This window comes from Camelina sativa, chromosome 2 (genome assembly GCF_030686135.1).
Source record: "Camelina sativa cultivar CO46 ecotype springtype chromosome 2, ASM3068613v1".
Taxonomy (NCBI): Eukaryota; Viridiplantae; Streptophyta; class Magnoliopsida; order Brassicales; family Brassicaceae; genus Camelina; species Camelina sativa.
Window position 1 is genome coordinate 26,919,508 of NC_141881.1, and position 25,398 is coordinate 26,944,905.

The following is a 25,398-nucleotide window of genomic DNA, read 5'->3' on the forward strand; positions in this document are numbered from 1 at the left end:
CCTTCCATGAGGAATGATAGAAAGAGGCTCAAATAAGATAACTATTTGTTTTTTTTTTCAGGAAATCGATGAAATTACTAATGCACTGTCAATGGCTGATCTAGAGGATATTTTATTGAAGGTACATGCTAAATTATTTTTATATTGTATTGTATATAAGTGTTTTTCTATGACTCTATTTGTGAAATGATACTGTAAACTTCGTTGCTCGTCTATATGCTTAATTGTAAACCTTTACGTATATAAGTGTGTTTTCTAGGACTATTTGCTTTGTAGGTTGTGAAAGCTAATAATACTGTAAACTTTGTAGCTGATCTTTTGTTTGATTTCAAACGTTTCTCAAAAATTGAAATCTTCTTTTCACTCCAAAGAAATCTAGTTTTGACTATACATAGGAGAAAAAACCCCAAATAAAATGACTATAATAAAAAATGACTATAGTTAAACGTCACTGACTCAGCTTATGTTTTGTTCATTGACCAACCAATTTACGTGAAATATATATGTCTATTTTGTGCAGAAAATTGATGAAGATGTAAAAAATGCATTTAAAAAGGTATAAACAACATCTCTTGTTTTTTAATTCTTGACAAAACAAAAGATGGCTAATCAGTCTTACAAACCTATAATATCTTGTTTTGACAAAGAAAACAAAAAAGGTGGAAGAATATGGTTGCAATTACGATAATCATGAAGAGGCATTTGGAAACAATCATGATACCATATTCGTTAAGGGATTCGATTGTTCCCTTTCTAGGGATGATATCAAGAGCTCATTGGAAAAACACTTTGGTTCATGTGGAGAGATCTCTAGGGTTTTTGTTCCGTTTGAGTGCCAAACCGGTTCTCCCTTGGGGTTTGTGACTTCTTGCTCGTAATTTTTTTTTTATAACTTCTTTGAAGTTACAATACAATCGTGAATATTTTTTATTTTTTTGGTTTTCAGATATGCTTTCATTGATCTGAGGGATGACACAAAGAAGGCGTTAACACTAGATGGAAGTTATTTGGGAAGTCTGAAGCTTGAGGTTGTGATGGCTAACTCTAGAACCGAATCTGTTCGCTATCCTAACTTTAGTGGGTGTGGACGTTGTTCCCTTAATCTAAAAAAGCGCAACTACGCCGAGTTCTCGAAAACTGATGGTGGTCGTTTAACGCCCAGGTACATAAATTAATTTTATTCTATTGATTTTTATTGAATTGAAAACTTCTTATTAATTTTTTTGTTATCTTTTTTGCTCTTTGATATTATATTGCAGGACACCTGAGCTAGAGGGCAGGTTTGCTGAGCTTCGTAATCGAAAAGTTCAAAAAAAAGTTGAAGCGGAAAACCAGAGCTAATAATATTGGTCGTTTTATCTACAAGTTGCTACTTGTTTATATTTTTATATGTCTTCAAGAAAACTTGTGACACTTGCTATTTTAGTTTCATAATTATTTATGCCATATGAATAAGTATTGAATCTTGATAACAAAGGAGCTAGCTTCTCATTAGTTTTTGGTTGTTTTTTTGCACTTGTTAATGCAGGATGCATTGCACGTTTCTGATGAAGCAATGGTGACCAACCACAGCTAGTATATATTGGTCGTTTTTTCGTTGCTGTTATAATGTCTTATCGACCAGCTACATCATGAGTAATTTTTGTATCATAATCCGGTATTCCAGCTGTTTATTATTTTCATAATTTATGCTTATTAATCATATTATGATAAAGCTTATAACTAAAAGCCCACCTTTTAACTTTAAAATCGAAGTACATCACGTGACTTTATCTCAAAGAATTGGAATACCGGATTTCACAGATGTATCGGAAGGCTAATCGGTTTGCCAATACGTAGATTAGAAAACTACTCCATGTTTTTTCTTTCCACTTAGATTTTCACGCACTTGTTGTTCCAAATTGTGTTATGTCGTTAGGACAGGAACTCCGATTCCACGACAAGTTTGTTTATTAATATATTGTAGGAGACTTCCCCATCCTCTTAAAGAACTATTTAATCAATGAAAAACTCATCGATAGATTTTACGAGAATATTGGCCAACATCATAAACCGGGACAAAATAAATAGCCCACAAAAGTCCAGCTAACTGAAAATACAAGGTAATAAAAATCTCTATATATATATATATATAGGGTTTCCAGCCGTCTCTTAGAAATCGCCGCTCTACGCTTTTCGTCTCAATTTCTCTCCATGGCCAAGCAGCTTAACAAATGCTCCACATCCACCGATGTAATCCTTTTTCTCCTCCTTCTTCCTTACCTTACTCCAGTCATTTAACCAATTTTGTTCTGTATTAATTATTTCTGCTCAACTTGCCTAGAAATTACTCTTGTTTTCGATTTATTTTTTAGGTTGAAGATACCACGGAGCCTTGGCAGAATGGTCAGAAATTATATCATATCCTTTATTTTTATGTTTCAAAGTGTTTATTGAAGAAACAAGCCGGCATATATTAATTTCTGTTCTTTTTGAATAACATTATAATGTTTTTTTTTTGTTGTTGCTGTTGCCGGGGAAAGTGTTGGATGATTCAAAAGTAATTCTGAAGAAGCAAAAAAAGGTAATGATCTGTGGAACATAGAGAGTTTACAGTTGTGTTTATGAAAATGAAATCCTGCTACTACTAAGATGGCTATTCGGATAAGAGCATGCCCAACGGAATCTCGAAAAGATCTCTAAGTTAGTTGCATGTTTATGAAAATAAAAACCTATTTCATATATTTAGCTTCTGTATTTTAGAGCTCACCAATGTTTAGGCTAGCTTTGCCTGTTTTGACGTGTGCTTTTTAAAACTTAAAAAGAAGAATTTCATCATCTTTGTTAAAACGTCACTGACTCTGCTTATGTTTTTTTGTTCATTGACCAACCAATTTACGTAAACTATATATATGTCTATATTGTGCAGGAAATTGATAAAGATGTAAAATTTGTATTTAAAAAGGTATAAACAACATCTTTCTGTTTTAATTATTAATATTATTTTTGACAAAACAAAAAATGGCTAAATCAGTCTAACAAACCAATAATATCTCTTTTTGACAACGAAGAAGAAAAAGGTGGCAGAATTTGATTGCAATTTCGATAATCATGAAGAGGCGTTTGGAAACGATGAAACCATATTCGTCAAGGGATTCGATTGTTCCGTTTCTAGGGATGATATCAAGAGCTCATTGGAAAAACACTTCGGTTCATGTGGAGAGATCTTTAGGGTTTTTGTTCCGTTTGAGTGCCAAACCGGTTCTCCCTTGGGGTTTGTGACTTTAATTCTTTTTAAAAAACTTCTTTGAAGTTACAATGCAATCGTGGACAGTTATTTATTTTGGTTTTCAGATATGCGTTCATTGATCTGAAGAATGACGCAAAGGCATTAACACTAGATGGAAGTTATTTGGGAAGTCTGAAGCTTGAGGTTGCCATGACTAGCTCTAGAAAAGAATTTCTTAGGTTTCCTAACTTAAGAGGGTGTGCACGTTGTCCCATTAATGTGAAACATCGCAACTACAACGAGTTCGTGAGAACTTGTGGTGGTCGTATTGCGCCCTGGTACATAAATTTATTTTGTTCTTGATTTATTGAATCGAATGTAACTTCTTATTAATTAATTTTGTTATCTTTTTTGCTCTTTGCAGGACACCTGAGCTCGCTCAGGACATCGCTGAGTTCCAGCAGGATCTCGCTGAGCTTCGTAAGCAAAAACGTTAAAAACAAAAAAAACTTGCGACTCTTTCTGAGCGGAAAACCAGAGCTAATAATAATATCGGTCGTTTCATCCTGCTACTTGTTTATATTTTTTATGTCTTCAAGAAAACTCTTGCTATTTTAGTTTCATAATTATTTATGCCTAAGTCTAATTATTAAACTTTCTTTGATTCTTGTTACGAAACTTACATTTTTAGTTTGAAAATTAATTTAGTTTTTATTATGAGCTTTGATTATGAAAACGAAAATCCAACTGATTGCTTGTTTAATTTTGCTCCTTCTCGAATCGACTTAGTGAGTTTTGGATTCAAGTCTGACCTAATATAGGTAATTGGGCGGTTTTTTCGGTATGTGAAGACGGAGACTGTTATTATGTCTTCATTCCTCCTAATTCCTATATGCATGTGTGCAATATCATATGGGATTATTATTTTTGTAGTTTATATCCACACTATCTTGAATTGTATCAAATCCAAATATGATTACAAAAATAAAATAAAAATCAATCAAAACAATAATAAACAATCAACATGGGCATATATATTAGGCCCATTTAGTGTCAAAACTTTAACAGAACCTCTGTTTTTTTTTTTTGGTTTTCTTCAGATGGTTCAGACTCAGAGTAGAGCTTCCGAGCTTCGTTTGTCAGAGACACGTGGCACTTCATTCAGCACCTCTGTGTCAAAGCACCGTGAAACCATGGCGACGCGTGAGACGCTGGCGGCGTTTAAACCCTTTCTCCAAAATCTCATCTTTCCTTTTCTTCGTCTTCTTCTTCTTCTCCGTTGTGGTCTTAGTATCGTTTTGGCGAAACACGAGAGACTGACTGAAGTATCATGAAAACAGTTTCATTGGGTGCGGGTAAGAAACACAAGAGGAACAAGAACATAAGATTCCTGAAGAGTATCGTGGCTTACCTCAAATCCGATGATTACACGTTCGCTCCTCTGTTTTCCAATTCCCCACCGTTCACGACGGAGGTAAATACGCCTCCGCCGTCGAATTCGAAGTCGGACAACATCTCCCTGACAGGTACTGTTAGGACTCGTGTGTTCTCTCGAGTGTGTATTTGCTAACGATTAGAATGTGATGTGATTCGGTGTGCTACTCTGTTTTTGGATATTAGGGTTGGAGTCATTAGGGTATGAGAGGGTAATTAAGAAGAAGAAGAAGAGAACAATGTCTGAGAAAGCTAAGGGATATCTAAAATCTGATTGTCACATGTACGGACAAGTGATCTCACTTCCAAATCTTGGTTCTGCTTCACTTAAAGGTGAGAGCTTTTGTTTTTGTCTGTTTTTGTTTTACCTCTTTGATAGATGCAACTAAGGTTGTAGCGTTAGCTGTCTAGTTAGGTGGGTTTATAACTAATTTGAACTAGACTTATCTTATAGATTCTGCGTTTGGGGCTGAGATATTTTTTTTTTTGAATCAGGGCAATTGCAAATAACACAAATTTGGTCAACCATGGAAGTATCAACGAGTAGTACAACCTTAAGGGGAAATGACAGCATTTATAGGAATCTCAGGTCAGATATTTCAGAACAGACATTGCATAATGGAAGGATCAACTCTCCAAAACGAGGATTGGTTATCTTAGAAGGACAACGAGGTAGACTAAGCCGTGAAACAGATCTTTCATCAGCCTTTTTCTCTCTACCAGGTATGTTTGGTTGATTGCCCCAAGCCCCCAATCATGTTATGTAATGGAACTTGTTAATGATTTTTTAAAAAACATAATAGGACTACGAAACAAGTAACACAAGTTTAATCCTTCACTAAATCACTAGTAAGATGTCGATAAGCATAAATGTTAATCGGAGTGTCTGAGGTGAGTGTTAAGGTTCTTAGACCAATTAGTTAAGTTGGGAGAGATTAGGGACTCTAGAACTAACGCGGGACACTTTCTGGTTTCTTTTGGCTCCTGATAGTTAACTAAATGTGTTTTGTTCTTGAGATATAAAGAGAGTTTTGATCTTGAATCCTATCAGATGTATATTAGCAAATTTCACGGAAGAAACTGAAAATGTGATATGTTCTGAAGACATGGATAAGAGCTTGTGTCGAACTTCGAACTAGATAATGTTGCTTTTGAATTTGTTTGAGTTGATTCGGTTCGAAAAACAAATGTTACTTGTCTTGTTAAAGACTGATGAGAGTAGGAGATATACTAAAATTGTTTTCTTTGTTACTATGACAGAGGAAAAGATGGTGAAGCCAGATCAAAGGAGAGTTACAATGGAGTGAAGATGTTGTAGACTTAATTTGAGTGGAGATGATGTAGACGTAATATACAATTTAGCTAGATTAGTGGAGCTATGAGAGAAGAAGAAGAAGAAGAATAGGTTATGTGTGATTGAAGGAACTTGTATTGTTGATAGGCCTTTTGGAAGTGATGTATGAATGTGGACGACAAAGGTGTGTGTCTGTCTGAACATATTGCCATGTTAGCTTGTCAGCTGGTCTGGACGAGTAGTTGTATATCAAGTAAAACTGTTACAATTGAGCAAAAGCTCCTACTATCCTTTTTAGCTAACTCAGCCTTTGAGGTTTGATTCTAAGAAAAACTGATCACTAAAATTTTTTAAATTTAGTTAAAGAGTATACCAATAAGATAGATTCTAATTGGAACAACTTAGATTATAATGAGGAAAGATTGGTTTATTTCTTGAAATCAGAGAATTTGTTGTGGTGTTCAACAGCAGCTGGAGATAAATTAATTACTAGAATTCAAACTTGATTTGTGAAAATGGTGAAAAGGACTGAAGCTGGAGAGACAGAGGAGAAGAGGAAGAAGGTTAAATTTAACAAGTAGTAATCGTGTGCACGTGAGTTGCATTCGTCCCGCATCGCAGACCCTTCCCATCTGTCAACTCTACACACGCATGCAAGAAGAAAAGCTTTACATGTATGCGTTGCGTCTTGCGTGTATCTTCATTTTTGCTATCGAAATCAAAGAGACATCATATCTGTCAATGTTTACGGAGTCCCTCCTAGTCTAGTTTCCAAATAATGTAAAGCTAGTGTAGGTAAAGTAATCGGAATTTGATAAGATATGAAAATTTATGTTCTGTATATCTACTTGTAGAGTCTCATTAGAAAAGAGAGTGTGGGGTTCACGTCATGAATGTAGTAGGATCCGTAATTAGCCGATCGGAAGTTAACTATAAAATTTCATGAAGCTCTCTTTGTTTGTTTGTTTGTTTGATTTGAGATTCTAGATTGTGAAAAAGGAGAGATGTGAGTTTTGGTGGTAAGTTGTGATTGTCATTACCTAATACAAAAGAAATGCTTTGTTGTTGTTGGAATTAGTCTTGCATGGAAGCCACTCATTGCTTTTGAATGCCTCAAAAGGAGCCAAAATAACAGTCTCCGTCTTCACATACCGAAACAACCGCCCAATTACCCAAATTTGGTCAGACTTGAATCCAAAACTCACTAAGTCGATTCGAGAAGGAGCAAAATTAAACATGCAATCAGTTGGATTTTCGTTTTCATAATCAAAGCTCATAATAAAAACTAAATTAATTTTCAAACTAAAAATGTAAGTTTCATAACAAGAAACAAAGAAATTTTAATAATTAGACTTAGGCATAAATAATTATGAAACTAAAATAGCAAGAGTCCCAAGTTTTCTTGAAGACATAAAACATATATATATAAAATATAAACAAGTAGCAGCTTGTAGATGAAACGACCGATATTATTATTAGCTCTGGTTTTCCGCATTTTTTCTTCTTAAAGGTTTTCGCTTAAGAAGCTCAGCGACCGCCTGCTGGAGCTCAGGTGTCCTGCAAAGAGCAAAAAAGATAACAAAATTAATTAATAAGTTACATTCGATTCAATAAACCAAAAACAAAATAAATTTATGTACCAGGGAGTTAAACGACCACCACCAGTTCTCAAGAACTCGTCGTAGTTGTGCGTTTTCATATTAATGCAACAACGTGCACACCCTCTTAATTAAGTTAGGATACTGAAGAAATTCTTTTCTAGAGCTAGTCATGACAACCTCAAGCTTCAGACTTCCCAAATAACTTCCATCTAGTGTTAACGCTTTCTTTGCGTCATTCCTCAGATCAATGAAAGCATATCTGAAAACCAAAATAAATAAATAATATTCACGATTGTATTGTAACTTCAAAGAAGTTTTTAAAAAAGAATGAAAGTCACAAACCCCAAGGGAGAACCGGTTTGGCAGTGAAACGGAACAAAAACCCTAGAGATCTCTCCACATGAACCAAAGTGTTTTTCCAGTGAGCTCTTGATATCATCCCTAGAAAGGGAACAATCGAATCCCTTAACGACTATGGTATTATGATTGTTTCCAAATGCCTCTTTATGATTATCGAAATTGCAGTCATGTTCTTCCACCTTTTTCTTCTTCGTTGTCAAAAAGAGATATTATAGGTTTGTTAGACTGATTTAGCCATCTGTGGTTTTGTCAAGAAAAAAAAAAGAAAAAAAAGATGTTGTTTATACCTTTTTAAATGCAGTTTTTACATCTTCATCAATTTCCTGCACAAAATAGACATATATATAGTTTACGTAAATTGGTTGGTCAATGAACAAAAAAACATAAGCAGAGTCAGTGACGTTTTAACAAAGATGATGAAATTCTTCTTTTTAAGTTTTAAAAAGCACACGTCAAAACAGGCAAAGCTAGCCTAAACATTGGTGAGCTCTAAAATACAGAAGCTATATATATGAAGTAGGTTTTTATTTTCATAAACATGCAACTAACTTAGAGATCTTTTCGAAATTCCGTTGGGCATGCTCTTATCCGAATAGCCATCTTAGTAGTAGCAGGATTTCATTTTCATAAACAAGTAAAGTGTAAACTCTCTATGTTCTACAGATCATTACCTTTTTTTGCTTCTTCAGAATTACTTCTGAATCATCCAACTCTTTCCCCAGCAACAGCAACAACAACAAAAAAAAAACATTATAATGTTATTCAAAAAGAATAGAAATCAATATATGCCTGTTTCATCTAAATAAGAAGAAGATCCATAAACAGAGAGCTTATAATTCAAAAATTTCCGGTTTTCTTCAATAAAACACATGAAATATAAAAATAAAGGATAGTTTATAATTTCTTACCATTCTGCCACGGCTCCGTGGTATCTTCAACCTAAAAAAAAACAAATCCAAAACAAGAGTAATTTCAAGTCAAGTTGAAAAGAAATCATTAATCATTAATACAGAACAAAATCGGTTAAAAGACTGGAGTAAGGAAGAAGGCCATAAGGAGGAGAAAAAAGATTACATCGGTGGATGTGGAGCATTTCTTAAGCTGCTTGGCCATTGAGAGAAATTGAGATTAAAAACGAAGAGCAGCGATTTCTAAGAGACGGCTGGAAACCCTAAATATATATAGGTTTCAGTTAGCTAGACTTTTGTGGGCTATTTATTTTGTCCCGGTTTATGATGTTGGCCAATATTCTCGTAAAATCTATCGATGAGTTTTTCATTGATTAGTTTTTTTGAGAGGATGGGGAAGTCTCCTACAATCTATATAAAATAGCAAACTTACTTTTTTGTGTCAACTTTTAATCCAACGGATGAGATTAGTTACAGTTTTAATCCAACGGTTTAAAATTATTAATCGTGTCTTTTCGTCGCACCCTCATCTTTCAAAAGTCACACCTCTTAGTTTTTGCATCTTTTTGTTGTACCTATTGGTTTCAAAAATCACATCCATTATTTTTTACACCTTTTAAATCACACCTCTTAGTCTTTGCATCTCTTTATTGTACCTCCTGGTTTCAAAAATCACATCCATTAATTTTTACACCTTTTAAATCACACCTCTTAGTCTTTACATCTCTTTGTTGTACCTCCTGGTTTCAAAAATCACATCCATTAATTTTTACATCTTTTAAATCACACCTCTTAATCTTTGCATCTCTTTGTTGTACCTCCTGGTTTCAAAAATCACATCCATTAATTTTACACCTTTTAAATCACACATCTTAGTCTTTGCATCTCTTTGTTGTACCTCCTGGTTTCAAAAATCACATCCATTAATTTTTACACCTTTTAAATCACACTTTTTAGTCTTTGCATCTCTTTGTTATACCTCCTGGTTTCAAAAGTCACATCCATTAAATTTTACACCTTTTAAATCACACATCCTTAGTCTTTGCATCTCTTTGTTGTACCTCCTGGTTTCAAAAATCACATTCATTAATTTTTACACCTTTTAATTTCACACCTCTATGTGTTACACCTCTTTGTTGTACCTCCATGTTTCACATCTATTAATTTTTACACCTTTACATTTCACACCTCTATGTCTTACACCTCTTTGTTTATTATATATAAACTTTTCTTGACTACATAAACAAGTTTCGAAAAAAAAAATTCTAAGTACTAAAGAATTGTATTATTGAAGTATTTTTTTAACTTTCAAGCATCAATCTCTAATTCAAGGTAATTTAATATTTTTGCTGCGAATGACCTGTAGTGTTTCTCGGTTAGATTATTATTACTGTTAGTCGACACTATTAAGTTCATACATTAATCTTATTTTTGTTAACTTTTAGTCTCTTCAAAATTTTTAGCCTTTCCGGTTTTTATGTTTTTGCATGGCTAATGTTATTAAGTACGTGTGCCATATTTTTTGCATGGCTAATGTTTTTGATTCTCAATGTGCAGATTTTATTTTTTGACTTTTTGGAAAAACCAATACCAAGATACGAGAGGCATGATGATATGCAGTGATGCTGGAGCTAAGGATAAGCCAAATTTTTTTAACAAACATGGTATAATTATAATTTTATATATGTTCTTATTTTAACCTATTTTTTTCTAACAAACATGGTATAAATGTTAATTTTTTTTCCATTAGATGTTCATGATCCAGGTTAGTTTGCATTTTTTGTAAATAAAGTTTTTAAAAATTTTAGTTGAATTATAATTTCTTATACTTTCTGGGTATCAAACATTTTGATAATATATTGAAATATTACAAATGAGCATGGAAATAGAGAGCTTGTGACAACACAAAATCAAATTCTATAAAGCGTAAGCACGACCAAATGACAAGTCAAGTTAGAAAGAAAAGATCTACTAAAGGTAACTTATTTAGTCTTTGATGACTATCTAATCTGTATATACAACTTTTTAAAAACATAATGTAGAACAGTCACTTTTAGAGTGATCTGGAATCTGCCAAAAAAAAGAAAATGCAAGAAATTTATAAAATTAGTGTTTAGCCTAAAGAAGAGAACATCAAAAAGTGAGATATTATTATCACCTGTTTCACCACATCGACTTTGTTTTCGCTGTCGTTTATTGAAGAACATGATGGTACCGATTCATAGACATAAGTGGGAAATCAAATAGAGGGGGATGCAGCCTAGATGGTGAGCAGTCGACACGGTGGAATGGGATGGATTGGGAGAGACCAACATAAAATCCTATGTTCTATATTTTATTAATTTTCTGACTTTTTTAGTTTAATTGAATTACTTTGATTGAATAGCTGATGAGTGTACAAGTTTTTGTCTATATGCATTCTTAGTCTGTTACGTCTTGGATTTTTTTTCTTTTCCAAAGAGGAATATGTGATTTGAAGCAAATATTACAAATCCATGTATCAAATGTGTTAGTAGGAAATAAGGCAATCAAGATTAACCCATTAAAAGGGAGGAAAGAAGAGGGTCTTTTGAGGGAAAACGTGAGACCAATATGCATGTAACTGTGGAAAGCATTATAGCCAAATATATATCTCTAAAAGTTGTAGCTGAAGAATGTGAGTTACTCTATAGTAACCAATTAGGTTTGATTGGTCCGTCATATAAAACTCGGTTTTGTACATATCTAAAAGTGAGAGAAAAAAACATCCACAAGCATAAGTGAAATTTTATATATGGTTAAAAGTAATGTTCATAGTAAATCATTTGTATACAAACTCCACTTGCTTACAACATCGGAATATTGATTGTGATTTGTGAATCAGTAATCTATGGAAAGAAAAATCGCGTATCAAAGTGAGGGGAAACAAAACTCAATCCAGCCATCTACTCTGATCTCAATCTTCGACCTTCCTTCGACAAGTGGCATTTAGTATTTTCTCGATATAGTAAATAAACCAAGAGAGAAGCAGCCTCATATGTATTTTGATTGATAATGATCAACAACAAAGACAATTTCTAATAGCAAATTAAGAAAGGATACCAATATATAGCACCATATGGTCGGAGACAAACATAAGTAAAATTTTATATATGGTTAAAAGTAATGTTCATAGTAAATCAAACTCTAAAAAAGGCTCACTTTTGTGTGTGACAACATAAAATATAATAATATTGAAATGAACCTTTGGCTTTTTAATCAGCAGAAAGCAATAGCAAGAAGTGAAAATGATCAAATTGATTGAGAAAAGAAAGAATTTAAGATGAATTACAAGTGTTAAATTTCAATTTAGAATTTCACCTCCCCGTGCGGCAACGCACGGGTCGCTTTCCTAGTATATTAATAAGGGAAAAAAGCTTAAAAATACCTCATCTATTTTTTCTTTGGAAGTTTAATACCGTCTTTTTTGGTTGGAAAAAAAATATCTCATTTAATTAAAACATCTGATTTTGTTAGGAGGGGTATTGGTTTGGGATTTTAAGAGAATTTTAATGACTTTATATAAAATCATAGAAAGTATAAAATTGAGGATTCTAAGTGATTGTTTAGAAAGTTGTTTAAAATCATGCTGATTTATTTTTCCTAATCTTGTAAAATCACTCATAAAATCTTGTAAAATCTTTCTCAAAAAATATTGCACAATATTTTTCTTATCATTGTTTATACATATATGCTTAGCTAATGGGACTAGGGGAGATTCCCAAAAGAGTAAGGAAAAAAGTTCATATAGTCAATAGGGATCAGAAGAGACAAAAGTGCTAGTAAAGCTACTTGAGCAGGGAGCATGCCATGAAGATCTTGAAGTTTTTAAATTTTCTTCAAACATTGTTTTTTTTTGTGTTGGATTAGAGGATGATACCAAACATTGTTTTTTTGGCTATAAACATTATTATATATGTTGCAGATTTTCTCACATGCTACGATCTCACATGCTCTTCTCTCTCTTTTAGAAGTTTTTGTTTTGATTTGTATTTTTAGTGCTCCCTGTTCACATATGTTTGCTCTCTGCAAGATAACTAGTAAAATATATCTTCTTTCACAATTCACATTCACAATTCACAATCATAAATACACGTTTGCTCTTTGTCTATCACAATTCACGTGCTGGCTGCGAAGGTGGTGGAAGGTCACCTTATAATCCATCGTCGGACGGTGGTGGAAGGTCACCGTATAATCCATGTTGGAAGGTCACCGCTGGGTTTCTCCTCTTTTCTTCTCCCCACTATTTTTATTTCAAAAAGTCATGGACTATGATTCACAAATCTCTCTATTTGATGAGAGAGTTTTCATGACTCTTTTTATGAAGAAAATGATATAAAATCTTAAACCAATAACATAATATTTGAATTCATTAACAATCCAAGATTCTTTTGTTTTGTTTGAATAACATAAAACTTTTAATGACTTTATAAAACTCTTAATCCAATAACAATAGATTTATCAAGATTTTAGATTACTTTTTATAAATCCACAACTAATAACACCAAATTTTAAAAGAGTTTTAAAAAGTCTTGATTGAATAACAACATATTTTACATAACTTTTAAAGTCATTAAAATTCTCTTAAAATCCCAAACCAATACCCCCCTCAGTTTCATACTTACGATTTTTTTTGACAAAAATAAAATTATGTTTTTACCCTTACTATATCAATTAATAATTAATTTTAAATAACATGGTATGAATTTATAATTTTATTTGAATTAAAATTAATAAAAGAAATATTAAATAAATTTTAATTTTAATTCAAATAAATTTAGATTTTACAATCAAACAAATTTATATGTCGGTTTAGATTTATAAAAGAGTGGTTAGGGTTTAGATTTTAAAATTAAACAAAATTATATGTCGGTTTGAGTTTATAAAAGAGTGGTTAGGGTTTAGATTTTACAATTAAACAAAATTGTATTTCAATTTGGATTTATAAAAAAAATGATTAGGGTTTAAATTACACAATTAAACAAAATTATATGTCGGTTTGAGTTTATAAAAAAATAATTTAGATTTACATATTATAATTAAAAACTATAATATAATGTTTAGAAATAATAACTTTAAAATTGAATGCTATACAGATTTTGTTTCTATAATTAATAATTTGTTTCCTTAATTAAGTGGGGGTGAACCCAAGAATTATCTATAAATTAATACCATATTATTTAAAATTAATTATTAATTAATATAGTAAGGGTAAAAATGGAATTTTATTTTTGTCAAAAAATCGTAAGTATGAAACTAACAAAATTTATTAGTTTGAGTATTAAATCACACGTTTTAATTAATTGAGATATTTTTTTTTCCAAAAAAAAACGAGGTATTAAACTTCCAAGTACAAAATAGATGATGTATTTTTAAGTTTTTTTCCCATATTAATAATAAACTTGTCGTGGTTCCTGTCCTAACAACATGTAATTTGGAACAATTTCAAGTGCGTGAAAATCTAAGTGGAAAGAAAAAACATACTAGTTTTCTAATCTATTGGCAAACCAATTAGTCTTCCTATACATCTGTGAAATCCGGATATTCCAATTCTTTGAGATAAAGTCAATTATGTATGTGATGTACTTTGATTTGAAAGTTAAATAATAAAGAGCTGGAGTCATAATACAAGAGTTTTCCTTATGCAAGTCAAACACACATGAACATTAAAATTACTGATGTAGCTGGTAAGACATTATAGCAGCAACGATAAAACGACCAATATTTTCTAGCTGTGGTTGGTCACCATTGCTTCATCACCATCCTCTTCATCAGAAGAAGTGCAATGCATCCTGCATTAACAAGAGCAAAAACAACCAAAAACTAATGAGAAGTTCCTTTGTTATCAAGATTCAATACTTACAAATGAATGTCTATACGACCGCCATTAATTTATTTGATGTATACGACCACCATAATTTCCAAATAACTTCCATCTAGTGTTAACGCTTTCTTTGCGTCATTCCTCAGATCAATGAAAGCATCTGGAAACCAAAAAAATAAAATATATTCACGATTCTATTGTAACTTCAAAGAAGTTAAAAATAAATAAAAAATACGAGCAAGAAGTCACAAACCCCAAGGGAGAACCGGTTTGGCACTCAAACGGAACAAAAACCCTAAAGATCTCTCCACATGAACCGAAGTGTTTTTCCAATGAGCTCTTGATATCAGCCCTAGAAACGGAACAATCGAATCCCTTAACGAATATGGTATCATTGTTTCCAAACGCCTCCTCATGATTATCGAATTGCAATCATATTCTGCCACCTTTTTCTTCTTCGTTGTCAAAAAGAGATATTATAGGTTTGTTAGACTGATTTAGCCATTTTTTGTTTTGTCAAATCTATATAATAATAACAATCCAAATAAATAAATGCGACCAACAGTTGTGTTTTTTCAATCATATCATTTGGATATTTTCTGAAAAATCGTGATGGATCAATAAAACGGTTATTTATGAAAAGTTACAACTGTTCACTCTAAAGTTGTGTTGTTTGGAACATTCATATCTTTTGAAATCTATATATATTTGTCTGTTTGAACTGTTTTCATTTTTTTTTTTGCCATGACACAAAATCAACTAAAATTTCAATCTCAACGGTTTATACATTTTTCTAAATTATTTTATATCATTCATTCTTTTAAAAGTCAAGAAATTCCTCTAATTCTTGATTTAACAAAGAATTTTTGGAATGATGAATCTAATTTACATCTTTTAGTTAATTTTAAGTATAAACGTTTAATGAAAATACCTAGAGTGTTTTTCCGAGATTTAGATGGATTACATAGTGAGATTTTAGATTTTACTTTTCAATATATTTAAACTCAATCCGAATAAATTAAATGCCACCAAAAGTTGTGTTTTTTCAATCGTACCTTTTGGATAATTTTTTTAAAAAAACTGTAAAATTTTAAATTGTATGTGTTACAAAAAGTTACAATTGTTCACTGTAACGATTTTTTTTGTAAAGTTGCAACTGTTCATTGTAGAGTTGTGATTGTTCGAATATTCATATCTTTGAAATCTATCTGTTTGAACTGTTTTCATTTTTTTGCTATGACACAAAATAATATAAAATTTTAATATCAACAGTTTTTTACAGTTTTCTAAATTATTCTCTAGCATTCATTCTTTTAAAAGTAAAGAAACTATTCTAATTCTTGATTTAACAAAATATTTTTGGAATGATGAATCTAATTTACAACTTTTAGTTAATTTTAAATATAAAAATTTAATGTCTATATATAATAGCAATCGGAAAAATGCCACCAAAAGTTGTATTTTTTCAACCGTACCTTTTGGATATTTTTTTAAAAAATTTGTAGAAAATTAAATTATGTGTTTTACAAAAAGTTACGATTGTTCATTGTAACGGTTTTTTTGTAAAGTTGCAACTGTTCATTTTAAAGTTGTGTTTATTAGAATATTCATATCTTTTAAAATCTAGATATATTTGTCTTTTTGAACTGTTTTCATTTTTTTCCATGACACAAAATAATATAAAATTTCAATATCAACAGTTTTTACAGCTTTCTAAATTATTCTCTGGCATTCATTATTTTAAAAGTAAAAATATTCCTCCAATTCTTGATTTAACAAAATATTTTTGGAATGATGAATCTAATTTACAACTTTTAGTTAATTTTTAATATAAAAATTTCATGAAAATACCTAAAGTTTTTTTTTCAAGAGTTAGATGAATTATACAGATAATTGTCCAGCCTCTGGTATGTCTGGATATGATCGTCCTAGTTTGTTGTTTACTTCCCTATGGCTGCAGAAAAAGATGAGACCTAAGAAAGAAGCAAATGGTTAACGTTTGACTATTGCAGATGATGGTGAGCTCAAGGTCAGGAGCAGGCATAGGAAGTTTAAGAACTGCCGTTGCTAGAATTGCTAAGTTTGCAAAGTTCTAGCCATCTAGGGTCTCAAAACAAAGAAAACAATTCCCAAAGCCAGTCAGGTTTGTCTCTTATACATAGTAAATTAGTAATAATGATCAATCCGTATCAAATTTAAAGAGAATCACTGGACTCGTCGTTTTCTTACTTTGGTTGTTTAACAGAGACAGGGAATCATAGTTTGTATGGACAAATAAGGAGGAAGAATGAAAGATTATGTGTTGTTGAAGAGAAAGGAGAAGTCAAAATAAAAAATGTTAAGAGATAAGGAAGAGATGGTGAATGGTGTGATGATGATGATCCGACTAAGTTAGTGAAAACTGTCAACAATCACTTGTGATTTTTTAATTTTCTTTATTATCTTTTTTGTTTGTCAAAGCCATCACTTAGAGGAAATGAGAGCATAAAATGGGTTTTCACGTTCTGACAAATTAGGTTCATCCAAACCACTAACTTTTCATTTTGGTCAACAAAAGGAATTATTTTTCAATATGGGAATATATAATAATGCTACATACCAAAAAAAAAAAAATGTTAACTTGAATTCTAAAATTGACATATAAGGTTATCAGGTATATGAAATTGAAAAAATTGGAGATGACTTTAGGGAGTGGCCTACCTAATTTGACACTTCTTCAACTACACCCTTTGAATTTATCTTTCTTTACCTTTATTTTTTTGGTTTATTTATTTATTTTTTCCCTCCTCTCATCTTTTTTTTTTTTTTCTCATCAACTCCGCTATCTCTCTCTCTCTCTCTCTCCTAATTTTGCCTTCTTCAAAAACTGCAAAAAAAGCAAATCAAGAAAAGAGAAGAAGCAGAATCCATAGATGTGTCCATTAAGGATTATCCTCATATTCCTTTCAGCGACTCTCGCTGGCTTCTTCGTCCTCAAGAAGCTCAACTCTACCTCCGACGATCCTCTCGACGATTCCTTCACCGACGCTGCTGAACCCGCCGACGACTCTGCCTCTGGATTCTCCAAGGTTTCCTTCTTATCTTTTTTTCCTCCGATCTCAGTTCTAATGCTTCTCTCTATCTCTCTAATTTGGGATTAATGAATTGGGGTTTTAATGGGGTCAGGTGGGAATGGCATTGAAGTCTGGATTTTGGACATGCGTTGACATGGCAAGTGGTCGCTATCTCTGGAACCATATCCGCTCCGACTCCAAAAACTCTTCTTAAGTGTTTTTGTTACTCTTATCTCTATCTCTCTCTGTCTCTCTATTGTCTGTAACTGTGTAATTTTGCTGCAATGGACGGCAACCAAAACCGCATATTGTCTTCTTTTGTACTATAATATAGATCTTGTCTTCTTCACTATACTTTAAAACTCTCAATAAAGTTGAAGTCTTTAATCCCAGTTTCAAAATAATGCTCAAGGTTCTTGTTCTTCCTGTAATCAATTGAAGTTCTCACTCAAACTCACAAGTTTTCACACTGAGAGTTTCTGTTAACGACTTTATATTATGCAGAATTCCTTTCTTTTTTTCACAAACGAAAAATGTACGAAACTCATATACGTTTAACGTCAGTGTTAACCAAAATTCAAAACTTAAGATTTTCAAAACTACAATGCTTCTTCTTCCTGTTGTTGTTGTTGTTGTTCTGTCTCTTGCTGTGACGCAGACTCATCTTTCTCTCCCTGCCAAACCCACACAATATCTGACAGAGCAGGTCTAAGATCCTCTGCTACTAATTTCTGATACTCGAGAGTATCTCCATTAGATTTCTTCACTTCCACTAGATGAAACGTTGGGGTTACTTGGAATATCTCTGCATCCATTGATAGGATTCCTTTTTTCCCCTCTTTTAAACGTTCCAGTTTGAACAAACCTGCTTCTCGCTTTCTTATGCTCAGTTTCAATCGTTGTGCCACCTCCTCTAGCGTAGATATGATCACTGAAGCAGGTTTCTGGGATGTGAATCTAGACTCTCGCTTGTTATGAACATCTCCAAACAGTCCTGCCAGATCAAACCCAGCAGACAAGGCAATTATGTCAAAAGCGTTCAAATGTGTAGGTTCGTCAGTATGGTGGTTTTCTTCCGTCACTCTGTCTCCGTTCTCACTTGGACCTGCTCCGTTCTCACTTGGACCGGCTCCATTCTCACTTGAACCTGCTCCGCTCTCATTTGGACCTGCAACACCAGCTTCCACAGAATTCATCTCTTTGACTCGTTTCTCCATCCGTTTCTGTTTCATATGTAAACCTTTTCTGAACCAAGAACTCTCTCTGACTTTTGCGATGGTGATCCTAGTTTCAGGGTTAGGGTCTAGCATCTTACACAACAGCCTCTTCACTTCTGGAGCAAACCAGCTTGGTGCCTTAAAATCAGCCTTTCCTATCTTCCTGTACATCTCCATCAAATTGGAGTCATGGAAAGGTAGATAGCCAGCCAATAGAACAAACAAAACCACACCACAAGACCAAATATCTGCTTTTGTGCCATCATAGCCTTTTCGATTAATCACTTCGGGAGCAACATATGCAGGTGTACCACAAGTAGTGTGGAGGAGACCATCTTGTCTCTTACAGTCAGCAAGAGCACTCAACCCGAAATCGGATACCTTGAGATTCTCGTTATCATCTAGCAAGAGATTCTCTGGCTTTATGTCACGATGATACACCTCTCGGCTATGACAAAAATCAACAGCGTTGATAAGCTGATAAAAGTACTTCCAAGCAACATCATCTCTCAATTTCCCTTTAGCAACCTTGTTGAAAAGCTCACCACCTTTACAATACTCCATAACAAAGTAGATCCTTGTTTTTGTTGCCATGACCTCGTACAGCTCAACAACGTTAGGGTGCCTAGCAATCCTCATAACAGATATCTCACGCTTGATCTGTTCGATAAGCCCAACTTTCATAACTTTTTCCTTGTCGATCATCTTGATAGCAACACTCTGGTTAGTAAGAATACTCCTTCCATAATACACCTTGGCAAACGTACCTTGACCCAGTAACCTCCCAACATCGTATTTATCAGTCAAAACACTTGGCTTATTTTCCATCTAATCTAAATACAAACTTAGCAGGCAGCCGATAAAGAAAGATGAAAAACACACTAATTGCTCCAGAGATGATAGCTCAGAGATTGTGGTAGCTCATGAGTTTCATGACCTCATGAGCTCGTGAAACTAATGCCCTAGTGCCAAGAGGACATATCTTCCAGCATTTCTAAGTTTCTAAACAAGAGAGTGCTAAATGGATTGACAGAGCGGTATGAATCTGAGCCTGTGAAGTAAAAATACAAAAAGCAATGAGATCTCACTTCAACCACCAATCAAGTGTAATAAGAGATACAAACGTTGCTCACAGAATAAATGGGAAACATGCTTTGTGTAACTATATCGATCATATCGAAACGCAATTATATCGAAGAAGAAGCGAATGCGATCACGATTCACTAAACACAAACTCTCAAACCCCTAAACAAGAACAGATCATTCCGGCTATATCATTCCTTCACCCATTATCGCATTTTTTTCTTCATATTATTAAGAACACAAAAGATCGCTAATCAGAAGCAAAAAAAAAACCCTAAAATTTAAACATGTAATCGAAAATTCGCAAGGAGAAAACAATACATAAGTAATTCCCAAACACATATGAACAAAAAAAAAAAAAAAAAACAATCACCGGTGAAGAAAGAGAGGATTCTGGAAACGAATCAGAGATCTCGATCGAATACGCACAGATCTCTATCTCTCTATATCCAACACCCCTCACCAACGAGCCCTTCTCTTGCTTATTTCTTTCTGTGTGTTTCTTCTTTTACCAAAAAAAAAAAAAAAAAAAAGAGAAGAAGAGAAGAAGAGAAGAAGAGAAGAAGATGAAATCGAAGTTAAACGTTATTGGCGGTCCACGCACATCAGCAAAAAAAAACAAAATAATAAATTAGATTTTTTTCTTTTATTTTAATTAGGCAGAAGAAGAAGAAGAGCAGAGGGCCACTTGTTCCTCTGTGTCTTTGTCCACCTTATGTCTTTTTAACACTTGTCCTCTCATTCGCCTATTCACTTTTCATCCAACGGCTCTCCTTTTTCCACCCGTATTTTTTTAATCATATTTATCTCTCTACTCATACGGTTTCTTATGCTTGATTGGTTCAATTACATTTGTTACAATTTCGTAGCATAAAGTTTAGAACAAATCAGCTATGTACACAGTTGAATTTTTTTTTTAATATTTTTTTTTTTATTTCTTTGAATAGTAATATTATAAAGCCAAACGTAAATAGAAAACTGCATCGCCACAAACTTTTATTCGGCTATATGCCTATATCTGTATTGCCTTATATATAGAGTATGTTTTATGGTTTTATTATTCAGATGTATTTTTTTAACAGTTGACGAAGAAGATGCACATAATTAAAAAAGGAAAAACAGTTGACGAAGAGATGATTGTTGGGTTAGTAAAGATTTAATTGGGCCTCCGACAATTATTGCGAATCTGACCGTTGGGTTCAGGTAAGGGGCTGATGTCACCCATCTTAACCATGGCTCTTGCAAAGTCGCGGTAGAATGCTCTGATACTGTGGCTGTATCTTACGACTAGCGAGTCGGTGGGACCGTTGTTGAACAGCACCTGGTCTGATGTAAGCAACCCTTTGTTGCAGAGAAGCTGCTTGTAGTAGCTGTGGTCGAACATTTTAGGAGAGCGTATGTCAAGATCGGCTACCTTGTCATCTCCAGAGCCATTGGCGGCAGGGCACCTCTCCCTTCTTGACATGGCGAAGGATGGGTTGATGTTACTTTCGTTGTATATACGGTTTCTGAACGTGGCGCACTTCGCTTTCCCAATGGTGTGAGCACCAGAAAGGGCTACCATGTCACGTGTGGACAACCCTTGTGCTTTGAATCGGTTGATGAGGTTGCTCAGTGTACTGATCGGAGAAGGGATGACGCCAGAGTTAGCCGCCGCAAAGTTCGCCGTCATAGAGTCTCGTCTACCAAGTTTCACACTCCACCCAGGGCCACCCAACTGCTTAGTCATTTAGTTAAGGTATTAAGTATTGAGACTAGTGATACAAATGCACATATCTGTATTTGAGAAGGCCTTTGATATTATTCTCACGAAAAAATGATGAAATAATGTACAATATCTATATAGTTCTATAGTGCGTGCATCTAATTATGGCATGTGGCTCCTCAAACCATCTAGATTAGTCCTTATAGGAGTATCATTAAACCATTTTTTAGAGTATTATTTAATATATATAGTTATATTCTTTAATTTAGTTTGTAACTATTATAACAATCACATAGTATTTTAAATTATCAAAATTAAAGTTTTAAACCTACAATTTTATTATTTTGTCAATTGTTTCATATGTTTGCTAGTATTTGCTTATATATTTGCTTATATTATGTTTAAATATAAACAAACATATAAGCAAAATACAGTAAACCTCTATAAATTAGTACTTTATAAATTAATAAAACTATAAATTGATAAACTTTTCTCGTCCCAAGTCGGGCCAGTGTAAAGAACAACAAAATTTGATAAGATAATAAGATAATATTTTTTTTTTTAAGTTTCCTTTTAAAATATAGTTTCAATAATATCGTAAATTAATAATCATGTAATTTTTTATATATATATGCTAATATAATAATATATGCTTTAAATTTTTGATTTTTTCCCAAGAGCTCATATCTATATATAAAACAATTGTTATATTGTATTTCCAACTATAGTGATATAAAATAGCATGTCACAAAATAGCTAATTTTTTAAAGTTTTTAAATATCTAAATATGCATCATTTTCATTTTTATAGTTTTATAGACTGTTTAAAATACCACAATTGATATTATTATCCATAAATTTAAATTTATGTATGTCATATATATAAGTGATATTGTTTATAGTATTTGTAATTTAAAGTCAATAATGTTTTATAGATATTAAAATTCATTTCTAAAACAATAAAATTTATAAAATCCGAAAGTCTAATCTTCTTTTGCTAAAATTGTCTCAATTAATAATTTTTAAGAATTTAAACAATTAAAAATATATATATATTATAAAATACTAGATGTTAGTATTAAAAATATAAAATACTAGATGTTTATTTATAAATAAATTAATAAAGTGTCATGGTCCCAATATTATTAATTTATAAGGTTTTACTGTACAAGCAAACACATATGAAACAATTGACAAAACAAATTATTTTCTTAATAATTACAATGAACTGACAGAATTTTAGTAAAAGCAGTGTGTGACAACATTTAAAAATTTGTTTTTGAATCTTCACTTTCACTATCTTTTTGGACCGGTTTTTTTTTTATGAATGCAATCTATATAATATATATGGCGAGAGTAAAAAGGTGGAAATATGCTAACTAGGAGAACGGAGTCACGAGCGGCTATGGCAAGAAGGTCAGCACATGAGACGATGCCAGGGCAAAGACTCTCAACGGTTGACTTGATTTTGTCGATCACTTCGAATCCCCTAACAGAGTTGTTGCTAGGTCCAGCCGTTTTCTCTCCGACAAATGACGTTGTGTCATCCAATAAAATAGATCCATCACAGCCCTGTCAAATTATTTTCTTAGCATTTACTTATTTGTAGGAGTAATTCATGGGAACATGCTAAGCATGCTTCCTTTTTCATTCAAAAAAATATAAGAAAAAAAACTAATTACATTGACGAAACAGTCGTGGAAAAATAATCGGAGGAGAGAAGCGCCCATGCGAGGCTCTCTGGCCACCGCCCGACGCACCACCCTTCTCACCACATAGAACAGCGTGGGACAGCTCTCCTTGTAATAGTCACTGTTCAGCTGAGCCTCGGACTGAGACCCCAACATCATTATCAACATCAAAAACACCATCTTTAACATACTTATCTGGTTATTGTACTCCATTCTATATATTTGTTTTTTTTTTGTTTCCTTTTTTACTCGATATAGCTACGAGTTAAGAGACCTGATGAGGGCTTTACTTTATAGAGGGTATAAACTTACTTGCACGTAGGTAGTTTTTGTTCACGAAGAAAAGTTTCTTCTCGAATGTCCACTATATTACTGGGTCATGATCCTTACGCCACCTTAACAAATTCATGTTTAGTTACATTCCCCTTTTTTCAGCTCATTTTCCTTTTCTTTTCTTTTTTTTCTTACTAATCATACCTGTTATGTAAATTAAAACTCTACTATTAGTAATTAGTATATCATTATATAACACGTTTGAATTTGCACATATATTATTAAACTTCATATATCAGTAGCCGCCATATCAAGATTAGCGATATAACAAACACAGTAATGTACATTATTATTTAGTAGTATTTGTTTTGAACTAATAGACATAGGACTCTAATCATAATTATTCATAGTTGACAAAAAATGGACACTAATTTTATCAGCTTCACACAGCTTCTCGACTTTAATTTGAAAGCACATGATATCAGAAGAGTAACAGAGACAGATCACACACCATCCAATTTGAACCCAAACTGATTCCATCCAAAGTTTTCTACTTTAAATTTGATCAGTTATATCTTAGGTCTCATTTTATTTCCCAGGTAAGATTTCTAATATGTTATTTTTTTTTTTTGTATGAATGTTAAATTATATTCACCAAAAAAATAACAGTGGTCCAAAGTTGGTTTTACATCTTAAAACAACAGTTTAACAGCAGAAAAAATTAAGATACTGAAATGGTTGAAAGAGGATGACTTTGGAACCAAAGTTGAAGTCCACTCTCATAGCCAGAGGTGGATGTCAGATGATAATGGATCACATCGACTTTGGGTCAGACCAATTTAGGGTAATTAATATCAAATTCATATTTTGGTAAGTTGATGAGATCCCTAAAAGAAGTTGTAGAACTAATAATTGTACTAAACACCATAAATATGAAATTAAAAAATACAATAATTAGCTAAACGTATAAATATTTTATACATTCAATGTCTTTTCGGTCTTTCTACAATGTTGACCGACATCGGTTGTTTATTGTTTTGTGATCCACTCGATCGATATCGGTCGTTCATTTCTCAACAATACATTTTGTTTCCTACAAATAAACTGTGGACGTAACCGATGGAGAGAATGTGAGGGCAGAGAGGTCATATCATTTGGAGAGGATGAGTTAGGCAGAAGCAGCTGTCCTTCCATGCATGCATCCACGACATTCTCAGCCCTTCACCTTTTTATTCTTAATATAAATTGATAGTTATAAATTAAATAAGTCTTAGGATTAGTTTATTCAGAATAAAAGTCTTTGTTCACAGCTACTTTTATCCCTACAAATTGTATCCAAAGTTGGTTTTACATCTTAAAACAACAGTTTAACAGCAGAAAAAATTAAGATACTGAAATGGTTGAAAGAGGATGACTTTGGAACCAAAGTTGAAGTCCACTCTCATAGCCAGAGGTGGATGTCAGATGATAATGGATCACATCGACTTTGGGTCAGACCAATTTAGGGTAATTAATATCAAATTCATATTTTGGTAAGTTGATGAGATCCCTAAAAGAAGTTGTAGAACTAATAATTGTACTAAACACCATAAATATGAAATTAAAAAATACAATAATTAGCTAAACGTATAAATATTTTATACATTCAATGTCTTTTCGGTCTTTCTACAATGTTGACCGACATCGGTTGTTTATTGTTTTGTGATCCACTCGATCGATATCGGTCGTTC

General features: G+C 32.9%; 6 protein-coding genes and 1 long non-coding RNA gene across 7 annotated transcripts; 3 read left to right on the top strand and 4 right to left on the bottom strand.

Moving 5' to 3' along the window:
* Positions 1–2,099: 2,099 nt before the first annotated feature.
* LOC104735498 (uncharacterized) lies at positions 2,100–3,886 on the top strand. Its single transcript, XM_087471446.1, has 7 exons — positions 2,100–2,232; positions 2,355–2,385; positions 2,523–2,563; positions 2,909–2,944; positions 3,051–3,253; positions 3,334–3,546; positions 3,633–3,886. Exons 1-7 carry the CDS (start codon positions 2,194–2,196, stop codon positions 3,703–3,705), a joined length of 636 nt encoding a protein of 211 aa, XP_087327572.1. The 5' UTR covers positions 2,100–2,193; the 3' UTR covers positions 3,706–3,886.
* A 410-nt stretch (positions 3,887–4,296) lies between these two features.
* On the top strand, positions 4,297–6,214 carry LOC104735508 (uncharacterized). Its single transcript, XM_010455321.3, has 4 exons — positions 4,297–4,734; positions 4,829–4,975; positions 5,138–5,365; positions 5,903–6,214. The coding sequence occupies exons 1-4, from the start codon at positions 4,539–4,541 to the stop codon at positions 5,947–5,949; spliced, it is 618 nt and encodes a 205-aa protein (XP_010453623.1). The 5' UTR covers positions 4,297–4,538; the 3' UTR covers positions 5,950–6,214.
* A 1,045-nt stretch (positions 6,215–7,259) lies between these two features.
* On the bottom strand, positions 7,260–9,120 carry LOC104735519 (uncharacterized). The gene is made up of 7 exons (XM_087471454.1): positions 8,972–9,120; positions 8,806–8,836; positions 8,569–8,609; positions 8,185–8,220; positions 7,880–8,085; positions 7,577–7,796; positions 7,260–7,493 (listed from the first exon to the last, which is right to left on the bottom strand). Exons 1-6 carry the CDS (start codon positions 9,008–9,010, stop codon positions 7,637–7,639), a joined length of 513 nt encoding a protein of 170 aa, XP_087327580.1. The 5' UTR covers positions 9,011–9,120; the 3' UTR covers positions 7,260–7,493; positions 7,577–7,636.
* A 5,326-nt stretch (positions 9,121–14,446) lies between these two features.
* Positions 14,447–15,119, bottom strand: LOC147949250 (uncharacterized). The gene is made up of 2 exons (XR_015574433.1): positions 14,901–15,119; positions 14,447–14,807 (listed from the first exon to the last, which is right to left on the bottom strand). It is a non-coding gene; the product is annotated as an uncharacterized LOC147949250 (long non-coding RNA).
* A 2,284-nt stretch (positions 15,120–17,403) lies between these two features.
* LOC104735532 (uncharacterized) lies at positions 17,404–18,092 on the top strand. The gene is made up of 2 exons (XM_010455344.3): positions 17,404–17,715; positions 17,813–18,092. The coding sequence occupies exons 1-2, from the start codon at positions 17,560–17,562 to the stop codon at positions 17,912–17,914; spliced, it is 258 nt and encodes an 85-aa protein (XP_010453646.1). The 5' UTR covers positions 17,404–17,559; the 3' UTR covers positions 17,915–18,092.
* An 84-nt stretch (positions 18,093–18,176) lies between these two features.
* On the bottom strand, positions 18,177–20,673 carry LOC104735548 (CBL-interacting serine/threonine-protein kinase 10). The gene is made up of 2 exons (XM_010455362.3): positions 20,374–20,673; positions 18,177–19,968 (listed from the first exon to the last, which is right to left on the bottom strand). Exon 2 carries the CDS (start codon positions 19,743–19,745, stop codon positions 18,300–18,302), a length of 1,446 nt encoding a protein of 481 aa, XP_010453664.2. The 5' UTR covers positions 19,746–19,968; positions 20,374–20,673; the 3' UTR covers positions 18,177–18,299.
* Positions 20,674–20,973: 300 nt separating this feature from the next.
* On the bottom strand, positions 20,974–23,732 carry LOC104735558 (peroxidase 67-like). Its single transcript, XM_010455374.3, has 3 exons — positions 23,387–23,732; positions 23,085–23,276; positions 20,974–21,717 (listed from the first exon to the last, which is right to left on the bottom strand). The coding sequence occupies exons 1-3, from the start codon at positions 23,606–23,608 to the stop codon at positions 21,157–21,159; spliced, it is 975 nt and encodes a 324-aa protein (XP_010453676.1). The 5' UTR covers positions 23,609–23,732; the 3' UTR covers positions 20,974–21,156.
* Between the last annotated feature and the right edge of the window lie 1,666 nt (positions 23,733–25,398).

Coding starts and splice junctions, on each gene's coding strand:
- LOC104735498 (XM_087471446.1), top strand. CDS start 2,194: ATGGCCAAGCAGCTTAACAAATGCTCCACATCCACCGAT. Junction 2,564..2,908: donor TTCTGAAGAAGCAAAAAAAG/GTAATGATCTGT, acceptor TATATTGTGCAG/GAAATTGATAAAGATGTAAA. Junction 3,547..3,632: donor GGTGGTCGTATTGCGCCCTG/GTACATAAATTT, acceptor TGCTCTTTGCAG/GACACCTGAGCTCGCTCAGG.
- LOC104735508 (XM_010455321.3), top strand. CDS start 4,539: ATGAAAACAGTTTCATTGGGTGCGGGTAAGAAACACAAGAGGAACAAG. Junction 4,735..4,828: donor GGACAACATCTCCCTGACAG/GTACTGTTAGGA, acceptor TTTGGATATTAG/GGTTGGAGTCATTAGGGTAT. Junction 4,976..5,137: donor TGGTTCTGCTTCACTTAAAG/GTGAGAGCTTTT, acceptor TTTTTGAATCAG/GGCAATTGCAAATAACACAA.
- LOC104735519 (XM_087471454.1), bottom strand. CDS start 9,010: ATGGCCAAGCAGCTTAAGAAATGCTCCACATCCACCGAT. Junction 8,837..8,971: donor AATGCTCCACATCCACCGAT/GTAATCTTTTTT, acceptor GTTTTTTTTTAG/GTTGAAGATACCACGGAGCC. Junction 8,086..8,184: donor TAAAAACTGCATTTAAAAAG/GTATAAACAACA, acceptor TTGACAACGAAG/AAGAAAAAGGTGGAAGAACA.
- LOC104735532 (XM_010455344.3), top strand. CDS start 17,560: ATGTGTCCATTAAGGATTATCCTCATATTCCTTTCAGCGACTCTCGCT. Junction 17,716..17,812: donor CTGCCTCTGGATTCTCCAAG/GTTTCCTTCTTA, acceptor TAATGGGGTCAG/GTGGGAATGGCATTGAAGTC.
- LOC104735548 (XM_010455362.3), bottom strand. CDS start 19,745: ATGGAAAATAAGCCAAGTGTTTTGACTGATAAATACGATGTTGGGAGG.
- LOC104735558 (XM_010455374.3), bottom strand. CDS start 23,608: ATGGAGTACAATAACCAGATAAGTATGTTAAAGATGGTGTTTTTGATG. Junction 23,277..23,386: donor TCCACGACTGTTTCGTCAAT/GTAATTAGTTTT, acceptor ATAATTTGACAG/GGCTGTGATGGATCTATTTT. Junction 21,718..23,084: donor CTCGTGACTCCGTTCTCCTA/GTTAGCATATTT, acceptor ATGACTAAGCAG/TTGGGTGGCCCTGGGTGGAG.